Below are 17954 nucleotides of genomic sequence, written 5' to 3'. Positions count from 1 at the left end.
GAGCCAAAGGTAGATACTCAACCACTGAGCCACCCAGGTGCCCTTAATTTTCTTTTTTAAAAATTTTATTTATTTATTTATTTATTTATTTATTTATTTATTTATTTATTTATTTATTTCATTCATTCATTCATTCATGAGAGAAACACACGGGGGGCGGGGGGGAGGCGGGGCGCAGAGACACAGGCAGAGGGAGAAGCAGGCTCCATGCAGGGAGCCAGACATGGGATTCGATCCTGGGTCTCCAGGACCACACCCTGGGCTGAAGGCGGCACTAAACCACTGAGCCACCTGGGCTGCCCAGTTTTCATTTTTAAACATTGTTGTGAAGGTCACATTTTTGATATAACAGAGGACCTTTCTCCTCACATTGTATCTTTCCCTCACCCTTGAACTTTTATTCCTTTAAAAAAGTCTCTTTTCTGTCTTTATTTGGTGGCATGCTTGTCCTTGACCTCACCCTTGATTCTCCAAGGAAACTGTGAATTTACCTTTTAGAAGAGCGTTTTCTGAAATCACCTTCCTTTGTGCTGATCAGTTTATAAGAAATGTTATTTCACTCCAGACATTATCACTATCATCCCTGTGCTGCAGCTCTTTAAGCCTGAGTATTTAATGTAGGATTTAGAAGCTCGCAGACATCTGCAAGGTATTTTTCATCTGTGTGATCTGTAGATAAACTGCACCTTACTTTTTCACTCTTTCGTCTCTTGCATTAATATTCAAAGATGTCTTCACTGTCTGTGAGTTCAAGAAGTATATTAAAACCCTGTATATCTCTCAGTCATTCTATAGCTGGTAATGCTGCTATAATTCTATTTTATCTCACAGCAGGGTCCAGTAGAAAGCACATCAGTAATGAAAAACAGTAATTCAAAAATGTGTTTGGTGGAGCATTCTGAGGGCTTATAGCAACAGGGGGTTTCTCAGGCTGCCTGGAGAACCTGGATAGGTTATAGCTCCAGAAACTACATAGTTCTGCTCACATTGTAATGTGAAGGCTGACACTGGGCAGAAGGGACTAATGGATCTGGGTCCTCCCCCCCCCCCCCGAGTTGGGATTATTTTTCCATTTAGTATTCATTGAAGAAGAAAATTTATATATAAAACCTTTGGTGTATAATTTAGGATTCTTCATATATAAGGGGAGTTGTGGGATTTTTAATTATCTTATGAACTAATTTAGAATGGAGATGGAATAGTTGTCTTTGGTTGTAAGAAAATTGTAAATTCCTGAGTCTTGCTGTTGGGTAGGAAAGTAAGAAATGTTTTATATATGTGTGTGTATATATATATAATTTTTTTTATTGGAGTTCGACTTGTCAACATATAGTATAACACCCAGTGCTCATCCCGTCAAGTGCCCCCCTCAGTGCCCATCACCCAGTCACCCCATCGCCCCACCAACCTCCCCTTCCACTATCCCTTGTTTGTTTCCCAGAGTTAGGAGTCTCTCATGTTTTGTCACCCTCTAATTTTTCCCACTCATTTTCTTTCCAGAAAGTAAGAAATGTTTATAAGATTCATATATTGCACAATTTGAATGGAGATATTTGCTTTGAACAAATGTTTATCTTCTATTCATTCGGTATTTATTAGATGTCTGCCATTTGCCAGGTTATGTATTATGTACTAACGATGGACTCTACTCTTATGGATGTTGTACTCTAGGGAGGGAAATCATGTGGATATAGTTACAGCATTGTGCGATAGGTGCCATTAGGGGGGACTGCAGTGGGTACCTACAGAAGATGTTCTCCAGTGGTTGGAAAAGGGAGGTGACACTTGAGCAGAGTCTTGATGGAAGAACAAAAGCTTGTACCAGGTTGGCAAGTAGGGGGTGGGCATTCTCTGCAGGGGAAATGGCACCTGCAAGGTATGGCAGTGTTCTAGTCTGTTTTCAAGGGAGAGTGGGGAGGTTTTTAAGAGTAGAGTCTAGAAGTGGGTAGGGTAGGGAAGAGTGGCAAGGTGAATGGTATCCAGGTGGTAAAAGGTCTTGTATGGGTAAAGGATTTTGGTTGTATCCTAGGATTGAGCCCAGCGTGGGGCTCCTGCTAACTGGGGAGCCTGCTTCTCCCTCTCCCTCTGCCTTTCTCCCTCCACTTGTGCTTGCTTACTTGCTCTCTCTCTCTCTCTTTCTCTCTCACATACACACACACACAAATAAATTAAAGCTTTGTATAAAAAATTATTAACTTAGAATTGTAGAAAAATAATTCTGAAGGCAGTGTGCAGAGTGGATTGAGGGTTAAGGAGTGGGGTACCAGAGGCAACTACCAGTTAGAACCTATTGATAGAGTCTATTGAAAAAAAAAAAGACTAGGGGCACCTGGGTGGCTCAGTTGTTTAAGCATCTGCCTTTGGCTCAGGTCATGATCCCTGATAGAACCCCATGTCGGGCTCCCTGCTCTGCGGGGAACCTGCTTCTCACTCTCGTTCTGCCTGCTGCTGCACCTGCTTGTGCTCTCCCTCTCTCTGTCAAATAAATAAAATCTTTTAAAAAAAGAAAAGACTAGATCTGGGGTTTATTTAGGAGGTTATGTACTCCAGAAATATTACAGAGGTCTCTAAGGTGGGGATAATAATAGTACCCATCTTTACTGCTGATATGAAGAGTAAATGTGTTAATAGATTATGGTGTTTAAGCTATGTGCAGAGCATGGCACATAGCTAGTGCTGTATAAGTGTTAGCTGTTTCTGTAATAATGCCATAGATTACAGTATGGGCGATGAGGGAAAGCGTGGCATCCAAAAGAAGCTAAGGGTCTGATTTGAAGAAGTGGTGTACTGTTAACACATTACTAATGTTTGAGTGATCAGTGTCTGGAAATGAATGTAGGTTGGTAGATAGATTGTGAATTAGTGCTTACAACTAACTTAAGGAGGATAGTCAAGCTTTTAGAAAAGTAAGGTTAGGGGCAACCCAGGTGGCTCAGCGGTTTAGCACCACCTTTAGCCCAGGGCATGATCCTGGAGACCTGGGATCGAGTCCACGTCAGGCTCCCTGCATGGAGCCTGCTTCTCCCTCTGCCTGTGTCTCTGCCTGTGTCTCTGCCTCTCTTTCTCTCTGTGTCTCTCATGAATAAATAAAAAAAAATCTTAAAAAAAAAAAAAAAGAAAAGTAGGGTTAACCCCTCATTGTTTTCATTAAAGATAAGAAGGATGCATTCTTTAGTAAAGGGAGGATACTCTTTGCTCCTTTTTATGGGTAAGGATATTTAGACAGTGCATTCTTTTTTTCTGGTCAGTATAAAATCTAATGTTTGAATATTTGTCCTTTGTTTTTAAGAATCTCCACTTTCCCGTAATTACGTCTGTATAGAATTTATAAGCCAGAAGAATCCAATCCAAACTCTGTTTTCTGAAGCATATTCAACTTAAGATATTTAATAACATATAGAGACTCTCTTGAACATTCTTAAAGAATAATAGAAATGACTCAGCAGAGTCATTTAATTAGCTCTTGATGGTGCTTTATAAAGCGAGCAGAGATGGTATTTGTTTAGAGTGGTACATGGCCATGTAAGAAGCAGGAAGCAGGGGAAGCCTGTATTTATTCCATACTGTGTGCCAGAGGCTTCTTCACACATGTCTCTTTTAATCCTCAGAACAACTCTGTGAGGGAAATGTCCTTTTTATAGATGATGAAATTGAAGTTTCAGGACAATTGAGTAACTCACTTTGGATCACACTGCTGATAGGAGGCAGAATTAGAATTTGAATGTAGGCCTGTCTGGTTGCAAAGCTAAATGCTCTTTTCACCAGTCTGCCTTATTTGAATAACTTTCCTGTGTGAATGAGATTTATGTCACTTGCCCAGAAGTGATTTCATGGGGTTTAGCCATAAAAAAGGAAAGAAAATATGAGCATAGGGAAGGCTCCCATGTTTATTTCCTGTCCTTGCATGGAATATCAGGAAGTGAATTGGTGGATCCCTCATGAATACCTATTTTGTACTTAATTATAGGTTTTGTGGGAGCATGTAAAAAATTTATAGGACCTTTGACGTAGAGGTAAACTAGGCCATCTCCTACAAAGGAGGAAAACGAGGTCCAGGGAAGCGAAATTGCTTGCCTAATTACAGCTGGTTTGTAACAGAGTCAAAATTAGAACCCTAGACTCTGTATTCCAGGTTTAAAGGCCTTTTATAGTTAAATCACGTACCTTTGCTATGCCTGGAGCTCCTAGAAGATGATAACCGTGAATATAATTTGAGGAATTTTTTTTGCTTTGTTTTGTTTTGTCCCTGGTTCTCAGCATGTAATGTCAAATCAGAGTGCTTCTGGTGGTACAGGTTTGCATTAGATTCATAGGTGTTCTTAACTCTTACGTAATGGCATGGAGGCTTCCCCTTGCTAGCTGACAGCTCTGGCAGATGTGCCTGCGTTATATCCCATCTGTGTGGAGAGGAAGATTGAGTTCTACCTGGGGCTTTAAGGAAGCAGAGAGAATGAGTGAATGCTCCATGGTGGGCTAATCCATACTTTCCTCCACTGGCCTTTTCCCCAAGCTTGACATTTTTAGATTTCGCTATTACTTGTTAATTGTTCATGCTGATAGCATTGCCAGCAGTTCTGCCCCAGTGGAGCCCACGTGCTGGATTAAAAGTGCAATCAATGAAGGGCCTGTGAGGATGTGGTAGTTGCTAGTGATAGATCGTGGAGCTGCAGTTTGAAGGACGGGTAAGGTTGCACCTGAGACTGCTTAGTTAGGATGTGACCTGGAACTCTGCACTGTGGCTGAGGCCTGCACACCAGCTTTGGGGAGGTAGCTGGAGCATCATTTTCTCCTTGGATAAGCCCTTATTTAACAAATAAACACTTTAGGGGATCCCTGGGTCACTCAGCGGTTTGGCGCCTGCCTTCGGTCCAGGGCGTGATCCTGGAGACCCGAGATTGAGTCCCACATTGGGCTCCCAGCATGGAGCCTGCTTCTCCCTCTGCCTCTTTCTCTCTCTGTCTTTCATGAATAAATAAATAAAATCTTTAAAAAAACAACAACAACAAATAAACACTTTAGATATGACATAGCCCTAAAGAAACACTTTCTTTTTTTCATTTAGACAGAACTGTTCTAGGGAATTCTGTTACCTCACCCTTTGCTGCTTCTTGTTGGGTAGAAAGTCGTCACCATTAGAATTTTCAGGCACCAGCCTGATTGTCCAACCTAATGGAGTAAAATCGTTCTAGCTGCAAGTAATGGTGAACTTGGAGCATGGCCCAGTGTAATTAAAACCCCTGGAGTAAAGAATTTGCTGTTGGTCTTTATTCATTTCAGTCAAGAGGCTTGTGGGTAGGAATATGATATATTCCGAGCAAAGACAAATAGTGGCTCTAGAGATTTATGCCATCGCCTTGAAGATTGTTTGGTTCCACATAAAATTTGGTTCCACATTAAATTTATATAATTCAGTAAGAGAAAAGATTTTTCTTCATAGATGGCATTGCTAAAATTCAGGGTGTTTCTCCATTTACTAAAAGACTGTCCAGTGGGATTACATATAAATGATATAATTTCTAATACAGTTAAAGAATGAAGGCTTATGACTCAGAGTTCTCCAGAAGAATTCAGATTGTGTGGCCGTTAGGTATCCCATCTGTTCTTTTTCCTGCTCTTTTGTGTTCTCTATGTTTTGTTTCCCAGTATTTAATATTTTCTTGGCAAGTGAACTCAGGTTGACCTAAGTGATAGGCTCTCAGAGAATAAGGTAAGGAAGGAAAAGTTCTAGAGCTTCCTTTTGCTAGGTAGTAAGTTTTTTTGTATTGTTTTAAACCATTAAATTTGTGGTAATTTGTTACAGTACCAATAGGATACTAATAATTTTAAGCTCACAGAAAAGTTGTAAGACTAAGGATAGCACCCTTTACTCATACTCAGAACACTCTGTTTTTATCATTCTCCCTCTCTTTTTTCTTTCTTTCTGAACCATTTAGAGTGTGTTGTGCATATTATGGCCTTCTAACCTAACGATATATGAGCAGTTCAGTTTCCCCATGTCCTTAATGTCTGTCTTTTTGATTATAGTCATTCTGATGGGGGTGAGGCAATATCTCATTTTGATTTTGATGTGCATTTCCTTGATGACTAATGACGTTCAGCATCTTTTCACATGTTTCTTAGTCATTAGTATATCTTCTTTGGTGAAATTTCCATTCAGATTCTTTGTTCATTTTCACATGGAATTATATATCTTTTTATTATTGAATTTTAAGAATTTATTATATATTTATATTTATTAGATATATGAATTGTAAATATTTTTCTCCCAGATATTTTTCTCTGTGGCTTGTCTTTTCATTTTCATTTTCTTTTTTGGTTTTTTTTTTTTTACGATTTTATTTATTTTTTCATGAGAGACGAGAGAGAGAGGCCAAGACGCAGGCAGAGGGAGAAGCAGGCTCCATGCAGGGAGCCCGATGTGGGACTCCATCCTGGGACTCCAGGATCACGCCCTGTGCCGAAGGCAGATGCTCAACCCCTAAGCCACCGGGGCTGCCCAATGGAATCTTTTGAAGTACAAGTTTTTAAATTTGATTAAGTTCAATTCATCCTATTTTTTTCTTTTATAGATCATGCTTTTATGGTGTCACATCAAGGAAAGGCAAATATTAATATCTCTTTTTAGAGAATTATGAGATTTGCTTTATTCTCCATTTAGTGATCAGATCCATTTATTGTGTGAGCTTTGTTGAATGTGTAAGGACTTGCCTCTGGGTGATGATCACATTGTTCCTGCCTCTTCTAAATGGCTGTTACTAATGAGGCAATATAGTATTGATCAAAAGTGTAGACTTTGTGGCTTGACTGCTTGGGTTTGAATTTTAGCTTTATCTCTTACTAGCAGTATTACTTTGGGAAAGTTATTTTACTTCTCTGTGCCTCAATTTCCTCATCTGTAAAATGGGGATAATATATCTTTCCTCATAGGGAATTTGTCTATGTAAAGTGCATAGGAAATGCCTGGAACAGAATAAGGGCAAAAAAAAAAAAAAATACTAGCTCTTATTATGAAGGAGGCAATTCTCAACTGTAGTTTGGGATGAAGTTATGGATGGATTTTGGAATCATTTGAGGGGCATTTAAACACTTTGCATGCCTTTCTAAAATGACAGGTCCTGCCACAGGTTAGAGCAGCTGGGGTGATAAACATTGCACTTAGCCTTCCTTGACACATTTACAACTGATTGTTCCTTAAAATCACTTTAATTAAATGAGGCAATTTGAGTTGATGTGTAGAATCACAAAATTCTTCATCAGTTATAAAAATAAACTCCATTAACACTTAGAAAATGAATAATCTATTAACTCCTGTTGCCAACGCAAAAATTAGGCAGTCTTAGGCAAGCCAAGAACAGAATGTAAGCTATCTGTGTTTGATAAATTCATTTCTTTGCCTTTGGGGTAGTTTATTAATCTAGGGATCAGATTACGGAACCAGAACTTGGCAATGCAAAGTAGGATTTGTGCTTTGCTTTTGCTGGAGGAGAAGATTCTTAACTTTTTTCTTGTCTTCATTTGCAGAATGAACATAATGAAACTTGAGACCTACTTAGCTTCAAAAGGGATTCGTGATCTGATATGGGACTAGTATCAGGATACTTTTTTTTTTTTTTTATAAGATTTTGTTTATTCATGAGAGACACAGAGAGAGAGCCAGAGACACAGGCAGAGGGAGAAGCAGACTCCTTGCAGGGAGCCCAATGGGGAACTTGATCCCTGCACCCCAGATCACGCCCTGAGCTGAAAGCAGACTTTCAACCGCTGAGCCACCCAGGGATCCCTAGTATCATAATACTTAAAGAATTTGTATAACTCAACAACAAATGGGCAAAGAATTCACATAGATATTTCTCCAGAGGAGGTATCCGACAAGGACATGAAAAGATGTTCAACATCGTAGGTCAACAGGGAAATGCAAATCAAAATACATTGAGGTAACATGTCCTACTCAGTAGAATGGCTATAATAAAATTTTGAAAGGAAAGTAGTAAGTGTTGACAAAGGTGGAGAGAAATAGGAACCCTTATACAGCTGCTAAGAATGTAAAATGATTGAGATGTGGAAAACTGGTGATTCCTCAAAAAATTAAGCATTAAAATTACTATGTAACCCAGCAGTTCCAGTCTTAGGTATATACCCAAAAGAACTGAAAACATGGCAACACAGAAACTTGTACATGAATGTTTATAGCAGCATTATGCGTAGTAGCCATGAGATGGTAGCAAACCAAATGGCCATTAAAGGTGAATGAATAAACAAATTATGTTATATATACACAATGGAATATTATTCAGCCATAAAAAGGAATGAAGTACCAATATACGGTATAACTTGGATGGACTTTCAGTTAACATGCTAAGTGAAAAAAGTCGGGCACAACAGTCATATATTGATTCCTTGTATATGCTATATCCAGAATAGATAAATCCAAAGAGACAGAAAGCAAATTAGAGGTTACCAGGGGATGAGTGATGCGGAATGGAGAATGATTAATGATTATGGAGTGTTTTTATGGGGTGAAAAAGTTTTGAAACTAAAGAGGACTGATGGTTGCACAACATTGTGAATACAGTAAATATTACTAAATTGTACACTTTAAAATGGTTAATTGTATGTTAAGTGAGTTGCACTTCAATTGTTTTTGAAAAGGGAGATTTATGAGTCTATTTACTATTTTGGCTACCCAGACACAAATGTTTTGAAGTGCAAAGAATAAGGAATGATGAAAAAGGATAACTATATTTGATGTGGCAACTCCAGTGTCTGGATATCTCTCCATATTCATTTTTCATTCTTCTCTCTGCTTGGGAGAATTTATTCTTAAAACATAATATTTTACCTGAAAATACTGTACTGTCTGCTAAGATAGAAACGGTGTTTTTTTTGTTTGTTTGTTTGTTTTAGATTTTATTTATTTATTCATGAGAGACACAGAGAGAGGCAGAGACATAGAGGGAGAAGCAGACTTCTTGAAGGGAGCCCGATGTAGGACTCCATCCCCAGACTCGGGTTCAAGCCCTGAGCCAAAGGCAGATGTTCAACCACTGAGCCACTCACTTATCCCAGAAACAGAGTTTTTTTTTTGTAGAGAGTATATTCTTTGGGGAATCCCATCAAAGAAAAAATCCCAGTTGCTCTGGGCCTAACAGAGCTGGTAAAGGAGCAAAAAAGATATTATTAGAGCCTACATTTAGAAGGCATTCTGTTTCCCCCAGCATGCCATTCTATCAGGCTACCAGTTCCTTTTCAAAAAAATTTATTTCATTGAGGTGAATTTCACATAACACAAAATCAGCCATCTTTTTTAAAGGTTTTATTTATTTATTCATGAGAGAGACACACACACACAGAGAGAGAGAGAGAGAGAGAGGCAGAGACATAGGCAGAGGGAGAAGCAGGCTCTGTGCTGGGAATCTGACGTGGGACTCGATCCCAGGTCTCCAGGATTATGCCCTGGAAAGCGGTGCTAAACCGCTGATCCACCAGGCTGCCCCCAAAATCAGCCATTTTAAAGGGAATGATACATTGGCATTTTGTGCACTTACAGAGTTATGTAACTATGAGCTCTGTATCACTTTGAAACATTTTCATCACCCCAAAAAGAAATCCTGTACCCATTAAGCATATGCTTGCCAGCATTTGTTATTTTCTACTTTTTTATTATAGCCAGCCAAATTGGTATGAAATGGTACCTTATTGTGGTTTTCATATGCATTCTCCTTAATGCCTAATGAAGTCGAACATCTTCATGTGCTTATTGGCCATTTGTATTTCTTCTTTGGAATAATGTCTACTCAAGTTCATTTTTTCTTTCTTTCTTTCTTTCTTTCTTTCTTTCTTTCTTTCTTTCTTTCTTTCTTTCTTTCTTTTCTTTCTTTCTTTCTTTCTTTTCTTTCTTTCGGCAGAAGGAGAGGGAGAGAGAGAATCTTGAGCAGCCTCTGTGGCCAGGATGAAGCCCAAGGTGGGGCTCGATCTTACAACCCTGAGATTATGACCTGAGCCGAAAATCAAGAGTTGGATGCTTAACTTGACTGAGCCACCCAGGCACCCCTCAAATTCATTTTCTATTTTAAAAATTGAGTTCTTTGTTTTTCACTTGTGGAATGCATTCTTTATATATTATGGATATACACCCTTAACAGATACATGATTTGCAAATATTTCTGTAATTCTGTAGGTTGTCTTTTTACTTTCTGATAGGTTGTCTTTTTACTTTCTTGATAGTGTCGATACACAAAAGTTTTTAATTTAGGTGAAGTCTCATTTATCTATTTTTGTCTTCTGTTGCCCATTCTATTGATTAATATCTAAGAATCTATTGCCAAGTCCAGGGTCATAAAGATTTTCCCCTAAGAAAACTCTTCTAAGAGTTTTATGGTTTTAGCTCTTATGTTTAGGTCATTGATCCATTTGATGTAATTTTATATATGGTATGAGGTATGGGTCCAACTTCGTTTTTTTGCATGTGGTTATTCAGTTGTCCTAGAATTATTTGTCGAGGAGATTCTTCTTTCTCCATTAATTTGTCTTGGCATCTGGTTGAAAAATCAGTTGGTCATAGATGTATGGGCTTATCTCTGGACTCTAAATTCTCTCCCTGCCATTTACTTTTGTGTGGGCTGAGTTTCTTGTTTTTCTCCCTTTGATAACAGGATCATGGGGTTGATAGCACCATTTTCCAGAATCCCAAAAAACTTCACCTAACCATTGGGATGTTGGTGCTTTTGAGTGAACAAGAGATCCAGCAGACATGTGAGATGCTACAGCAGTGTAAAGAAGAATTCATTGAGTAAGTAATCTACAGGAAAGGGGAAGGCTGGTCATCTTTTACTGGCTTCTCTTTGGTATCACAGACTTGGTTTTGTGCGTAGGCAAACTTGTTTTTGTCATATGGTAACAAGGTTTGTTGACTCACCCAGTTGTACTTAACATTGGACCACTGTCCGAAAAGCTTAAAATGGATTTAAAGCAAAAATTAAAAATTTTTATGGAAAGACTTTATACTAGTTTAGTAGGCAAATTTTGTTATTAACAGGACATCCCATTATTTTCTTTGAAAGGAAATTTTCTTCATTATGTATTGAACAGTATGGGATACTGTACTAGTGTTTTGTGCTGCTTAACACATTACAACCTTGGTGGCTTAGAACAATGAAGATTTATTATCTTATAGGTCTATGGGGGTAGTCTGATATGGGTTTCACTAGGCTCAAATTAAAGTGTCAGCAGGGTTGTTTTCCTATCTGGGGGTTCAAAGGAAGAGTTTATTTCCTTGCTTTTATTTTTTATTTTTTTAAATTTTAAAATTTTTTTTTAATTTCCTTGCTTTTAAAGCCCATCTTCTGTGGTATACGTATACAATGGAATATTACTCAGCCATTAGAAACGACAAATACAAAAAAAAAAAAACAACAAATACCCACCATTTGCTTCGACGTGGATGGAACTGGAGGGTATTATGCTGAGTGAAATAAGTCAATCAGAGAAGGACAAACATTATATGGTCTACTTCATTTGGGGAATATAAAAAACAGTGAAAGGGAATAAAGGGGAAAGGAGAAAAAATGAGTGGGAAATATCAGAAAGGGAGACAGAACATGAGAGACTCCTAACTCTGGGAAAAGAACGAGGGGTGGTTGAAAGGGAGGTGGGCGGGGGGGTGGGGTTGACTGGGTGACGGGCACTGAGGGGGGCACTTGATGGGATGAGCACTGGGTATTATGCTATATGTTGGCAAATTGAACTCCAATAAAAAAATTTAAAAAAAGCCCATCTTCCTGAGGCTACATCCACATTCTTTGTCTAGTCACCTCCTTCTTCTGTCTTTGTCAGTAGCAGCTTTTCATCACTCTGACCCATTTATCTCTGTGATAAAGTTATCACATACTGGCCATAGTAGGGACAGGTTCACTGCTTTTAAGGACTCGTGATTTGATGGAGCCCACCCAGATAATTCAGGATAATCATCCCGTCTCAAACTCCTTAACCTTAATCACATCTGCAAAAGTCTGTCTGCCCTAGGTAAGATAGCCTATTTACAAATTCCAGAGAATAAGACGTGAATATCTCTGGAGGGCCATTATTCTGTTACCACAATAACTCAAACATACAACACGATTCCTTACAAAGGTCTTCATTGTATTTCAAGAAATGCACTTTAATTTTCTTTTTTAAATAAGGTAGTTTTGTAAGATACCAATAACTGTTCAAGTAGTCTCTTTGGGCTCCAGGAAAACATTGCTATTCTGGGGGCAGAGTTGTTATTCTTTTTACTATAAATTTTTTTTTTTTTAATTTATGATAGTCACACAGAGAGAGAGAGAGAGAGAGGCAGAGACACAGGCAGAGGGAGAAGCAGGCTCCATGCACTGGGAGCCCGACGTGGGATTCAATCCTGGGTTTCCAGGATCGCCCCCTGGGCCAAAGGCAGGCGCCAAACCGCTGCGCCACCCAGGGATCCCTACTATAAAATTTTAATTTACGTGTACATCTGACCTAACAGCTTTATTTAAAGAATCATCTTCCCTACTCTTTACTCCTTTTTCTTAAGATTGATGAAGAATAAGAGAAACTTGAAAACTGACTCATTTGAAGAGGATTTTTAAAATTCAGTTATATTCAGGTCCCATACTATTTTAATATGGCCTTGTAGAAATGGGTTCCCTAGTTCATTCGATAAGATGAGGTAAAAAGGATTTAAAAAATTTTATGTATATTATATATGAAACTGTGTAATGTAATGACATGTGGGCCATTTCTCCTTTTCCATTGTTTTGAAGATAAGATATTTTTCGGGACCCCTGGGTGGCTCAGTGGTTGAGCGTCTGCCTTTGGCTCAGGGAGTGATCCTGTGATCCTGGGATCGAGTCCCACATTGGGCTCCCTGCATAGAGCCTGCTTCTCCCTCTGCCTCTGTCTCTGCTTCTTTCTCTGTGTGTCTCATGAATAAATAAGTAAAATCTTTAAAAAAAATAAAAGATATTTTTCTTGAGCAAAATCATGAGCTGATGGAGTTTGCAGTCTGCAAAGAATACTTCTTTGTCTTGATCTTTGCTCACTGATGGATATAACTGTTTTCTCTCTGTCTTAATCTAAAATTCAAAATAATTGTTTGAAAATTAAATATTTACAATTTCCTTGTGTAAGATAAAACTTTATACCTTACTTCACAAAGCAGAGCAATGTTACCTGGTTTAAGGGTAAGTCCTTTATTTCCAGGTAGTTTTTTTGTTAAATGAAACTGAAAGCAGCTGCATTTTCTTGACTGCCATTAGGATAATCTTGCTAAGAAGTTGTTTCAGGGTAGATAAAATATTTGTTTAGGGAAGTTTTTTTTTTTTTTTTTAACCTACGAAAATCAGGTCACAGGGTTTTAATCACTGAAGCTTTATCCTGAGCTATGTGAGGATTTAACTGAGTTCCTCTCTTTTATGTCTCTTGGTGCCTTTTGTGGCTAAATGCCAAATCTGAGTCCTTTTAAGCATGTCAGGGTTGGTGTGCATAGGAAATGAAGAGCAGCCTTAATAGTTCCTAAGAATTTTTGACATGACAGGATGAAAACAGTAATTGTAGTTTTTCAAATTCAGCAAAGCTTTTGAAATAGGACAAAGTTACACTGCCAAAAATCTGCAGTGCAGGCAAAAATTTTTTGAAGATCCTTTTTTCAAAAGCTGGAAAGATTCAAAACCAGCAAGTAGAGTAAGCCTCCCCAGGCCTCTTCTCCCACCTTCTCCTCTGCCACATTTACTCTCTTAAAAAGTATACTAGTGCAAAATTAATTTATTTCTGAGGAGAAGGAGAATCAGATTTGGCTGTTTAGATGGATTAGAAGTGCCTTGTTTCCCTAAAAGGAAAAAAAATATCTCCTACAAAAAAGAACCACATATATACACATGTACATGAATACACACATGCACACACACTTACAGCCCTGGTGAGTAAAATGTATTATTTAACTTTTTTTCCTACATTACTGTTCTATCTATCTATCTATCTATCTATCTATCTATTCTGTTCTACTTTAATCTCAGCCTTTGTGCTTGGTATAGTTAGAAAGACTCAGTAGGGGATCCCTGGGCTCAGCGGTTTGGTGCCTGCCTTTGGCCCAGGGCGTGATCCTGGAGCCCCGGGATCGAATCCCGCATCGGGCTCCTGGCATGGAGCCTGCTTCTCCCTCTGCCTGTGTCTCTGCCTCTCTTTCTCTCTCTGTGTCTATCATGAATAAATAAATAAATAAATAAACTCTTAAAAAAAAAAAGAAAGACTCAATAAACGGCATTGCTAATCTCAACCTTTTGTGTTGTAAAGATCCCAAATTAAAATACAAGAAAGGAAAACATTGAAATTGAATAGACTAATATATACTTCACTGGCTTTTTATTTTTAAAATTATTTATTTATTTATTACTCATGCGAGACACACAGAGAGAGAGGCAGAGACACAGGCAGAGGGAGAAGCAGGCTCTATGCAGGGAGCCCGACGCGGGACTCGATTCCGGGTCTCCAGGATCATGCCCTGGGCCGAAGGCAGCGCTAAAGCGCCGGGCCACCAGGGCTGCCCTTCACTGGCTTTTTAAATTGAAATATTAAATAAATGGGGCTAAATTCAGATTTAATGAAACCTGTAGTGCTATATACATATTTTAAAGAAACGGGTAGTTGAATATTTGTTTTAAATTTTGGGGTGCTTTTTGTGTTTAAGGGATGTTATCTGATCAGAAACAGAACTTTGGGGCAGCCCGGGTGGCTCAGCGGTTTAGCACCGCCTTCAGCCCAGGGTGTGATCCTGGAGACCCTGGATCGAGTCCCACGTCAGGCTCCCCGCATAGAACCTGCTTCTCCCTCTGCCTGTGTCTTTGCCTCTCTCTCTGTGTTTCTCATGAATAAATAAATAAAATATTAAAAAAAAAAGAAACAGAACTTTGATTTCAGTTCTTAAGCTAACGGCTCATGTAGCTCTATCGATTTTGAATGAATTATTCAGTGTCCAGTAAACGCCGAAGCTTTAAATGTATCCCTTGTGACTTTTCTTTGTGAGATGTAGAACACAAACAGTGCAGTGGCTCTAAGTAGATAGTCTGACAAATATGCAGTACTTCTTAGTTCCAGTATCACTCTTCTTGTACCTAAATGTTCCCCATAAGCCTGAGGTAGCACCAAATAGTAAGGTAAAGCAGGACAAGAGCGAGGAGGGAAGAGGAAAAATACCCACGGACCAGTGTTTGGTTCCTAATCATTGCCTCAGATGTCATTCAGTTGAAGAGTATGCTCAACTGGTGTCCCAGGTGGAACAGTTTTGTCATCAAGACAAAGAGCACCAGGCAAACCACTGAATTTCTCTCCCTCTTGATAAATCCTAGGGAAGGTTGAAAGAGTTTCTTTTCCTGCTCCAAAGGCAGGCTTTAGATCCTGTTTCATGGTTTCATTTTTTGTTGTTCTTGATACCCCATCTCATTCTAAAGATTTGAGGTAGTTTGTAATGAGGACATAGATATGAAAGAGAATCTTAAAGTCAGGGAGCTCAGAAACCGTGAAGATGGGATGGGGAGAAAATGTTTACCTGAAAACCAAGGCAATGTTCTAATTGTACTTGAACATTAGAATTTAGTAGTTTTCTGGCAGCCCCGTTGACTTAGTGGTTTGGTGCCACCCTTGGCCTGGGGTGTGATCCTGGAGACCGGGGATCGAGTCCCACATTGCGCTCCCTGCATGGAGCCTGCTTTTCCCTCTGCCTGTGTCTCTGCCTCTCTCTCTCTCTCTCTCTCTCTCTGTCTGTCTCTCATGAATAAATAAGTTTTAAAAAAATCTTTAAAAAAAGAATTTAGTGGTTTTCAAGTACTGGTATACTTGAACTGTATTCCACAAACACATCGATTATTACAGTTCTTTCTGATAAAAAGGACCATAGCATTTTTTTTAGGAAAGAATCCTTTGCTTGTTCTTTTTTTTTTTTTTAAAGATTTAATTTATTTTTTCATGAAAGACACACAGAGAGAGAGAGAGAGAGAGAGGCAGAGACACAGGCAGAGGGAGAAGCAGGCTTCATGCAGCGAGCCTGATGTGGGACTTGATCCCAGGTCTCCAGGATCACACCCTGGGTTGCAGGCGGCGCTAAACCGCTACGCCACCGGGCTGCCCCCTTTGCTTGTTTTTAATGCAAGAAAAACTTGTCATGTAAATATTAACTCAAAATGATGATGAGCAGTGTCTTCAGGAATTTTGCAGAAGATACAGTGGTTCATATGGTTCTCTCTTGTATTGATCCCTAGAATTTGAGGTTATAACATTAGACATAATCCAGTAAAAACATATTAGGGGGAAACTAAACCAATGGTATGGTGCTTTTGGGTGATCTAACTATGCAGAGTTAGGACCCCCCCCCCCCACGTCCTCCCTCTTGGCCCCCCCTATGTATAGTTAGTATTAAACTGTTTTTCTCATGTAAGTTTGGTTGACTGCACTTTGATAGGATTGAATGGCAGTCTTTCATATTGAATTCTTTGGCTGTTACTTGAAAAGGAGATGTGTTGTTGGTTAAAGCTACAGGCCTTAGGTAAAAGTGCAGAGCTTGGCTTATGTTTTGGAATATCCCACTTATTAGAGGTGGTAATAGGGATTCTTATGATGAAGGCAATTTTTCTTGAATATCTGTCCAGAATATTTAGTTTCTTACTGAAAGAGATTCTATCTTGTGCAATAATATGGTTTTGAAGTTTTAGGGAAATATATATATTTTTAAAGATTTTATTTATTTGAGAGAGAGAAAGCTTGAGCAAGGTTGGGGAAGGCAGAGGGAGAGGTAAAAGCAGACTCCCCACTAAGCAGAGAGTCCAACGCAGGGCTCCATCCTAGGACCCTGGATCATGACCTGAGCTGAAGGCAGATGTTTAACTGACTGACCCCCCCAACTGCCCCTAAGAGAATCTTTGCCATGAAGATTCCTAGGCTACAAAGGGTCTTTGTATGGCTTTGGTTCAATATCAAAATAACTTTTTTGTTAGCAGAGATCTATGGAGTACCTATTTTATATAAGACTGTGCCAGGTGCTGGGGATATAGGAATAGACAAGATGGATGGACTCCCTGGCCTCATGAGTCTTGCAGAAGACTATGTGTGGTGAGCTGATTTTTAGCTAGGTTTCATCTTGGCACTGCAGGGCCATTTCTGGCTGAAGCTTGAGTCTGTTTAAGGCATCTGAGAAGAAGCAGGATGGTGAGGTTTTACTTAACAGAAAAGTAATACATGCACATGTGAAACTAATATAATGTATCTCAATTATACATCAGTTAAAATGAGGTAATAATGTATTAGTTTTGGAGAAGTCAAAATTGCAGATAAGCAAATATATCGCTTTTAATCCTACCACTTAAAGATGACTGTTAACGATCTCACACTTGTTTATATGCATGTGTGTAGTTTTTTCTTTGAGGTGTAATTTACTTACAGTAAAATGCACAGATCTTAAGTGTAGTTGATGAGTTTTAACAAACACCTACACTCACGTAACTTCAGCCAAATCAAAATGTGGTACATTGTCATCACTCTGCAGTTCCCTCGTGACCTTTTCCAAAAAATTCACTTCTCCCAGAAATAATTGTTGTTCTGATTTCTATTTCTATAGATTAATTTTGCTTGTTCATGAATGTCATATAAATAAAATCATTCAGTATATACATTTTTGTGTTTGGCTTCTTTTGTATCTGTGCAGTATAAAAAGTTGTGTTTGGCTTCTTTTGCTTCTATATTTTTATATTAGCTTTTTAATAGGTAATACACTTACATGGTTCAAATTTATTTTTATTTTTATTATTTTTAAAGATTTTATTTATTTACTCATGAGAGACACACACAGAGAGAGAGAGAGAGGCAGAGACACAGGCAGAGAGAGAAGCAGGCTCCATGCAGGGAGCCCGACATGGGACTCAAACCCAGGTCTCCAGAATCAGGCCCTAGGC

The 17954-nt window shown here is 38.9% G+C and overlaps 1 protein-coding gene across 5 annotated transcripts in view; it reads left to right on the top strand.

Moving 5' to 3' along the window:
• ASCC1 (activating signal cointegrator 1 complex subunit 1) overlaps positions 1-17954 on the top strand; it is a 104961-nt gene that overhangs the window by 27358 nt on the left and 59649 nt on the right. For all 5 annotated transcript variants that reach the window (XM_025434785.3, XM_025434786.3, XM_025434784.3 and 2 more), the window contains exon 6: positions 10653-10789. In XM_025434785.3, coding sequence (XP_025290570.1) covers positions 10653-10789 — 137 coding nt within the window. The remainder of the gene's footprint in view (positions 1-10652; positions 10790-17954) is intronic.

Source organism: Canis lupus, chromosome 4 (genome assembly GCF_003254725.2).
Source record: "Canis lupus dingo isolate Sandy chromosome 4, ASM325472v2, whole genome shotgun sequence".
In the NCBI taxonomy this organism is placed as follows: Eukaryota; Metazoa; Chordata; class Mammalia; order Carnivora; family Canidae; genus Canis; species Canis lupus.
The sequence above is the reverse complement of the archived record's forward strand: the minus strand, read 5'-3'. Positions and strand labels throughout refer to the sequence as shown.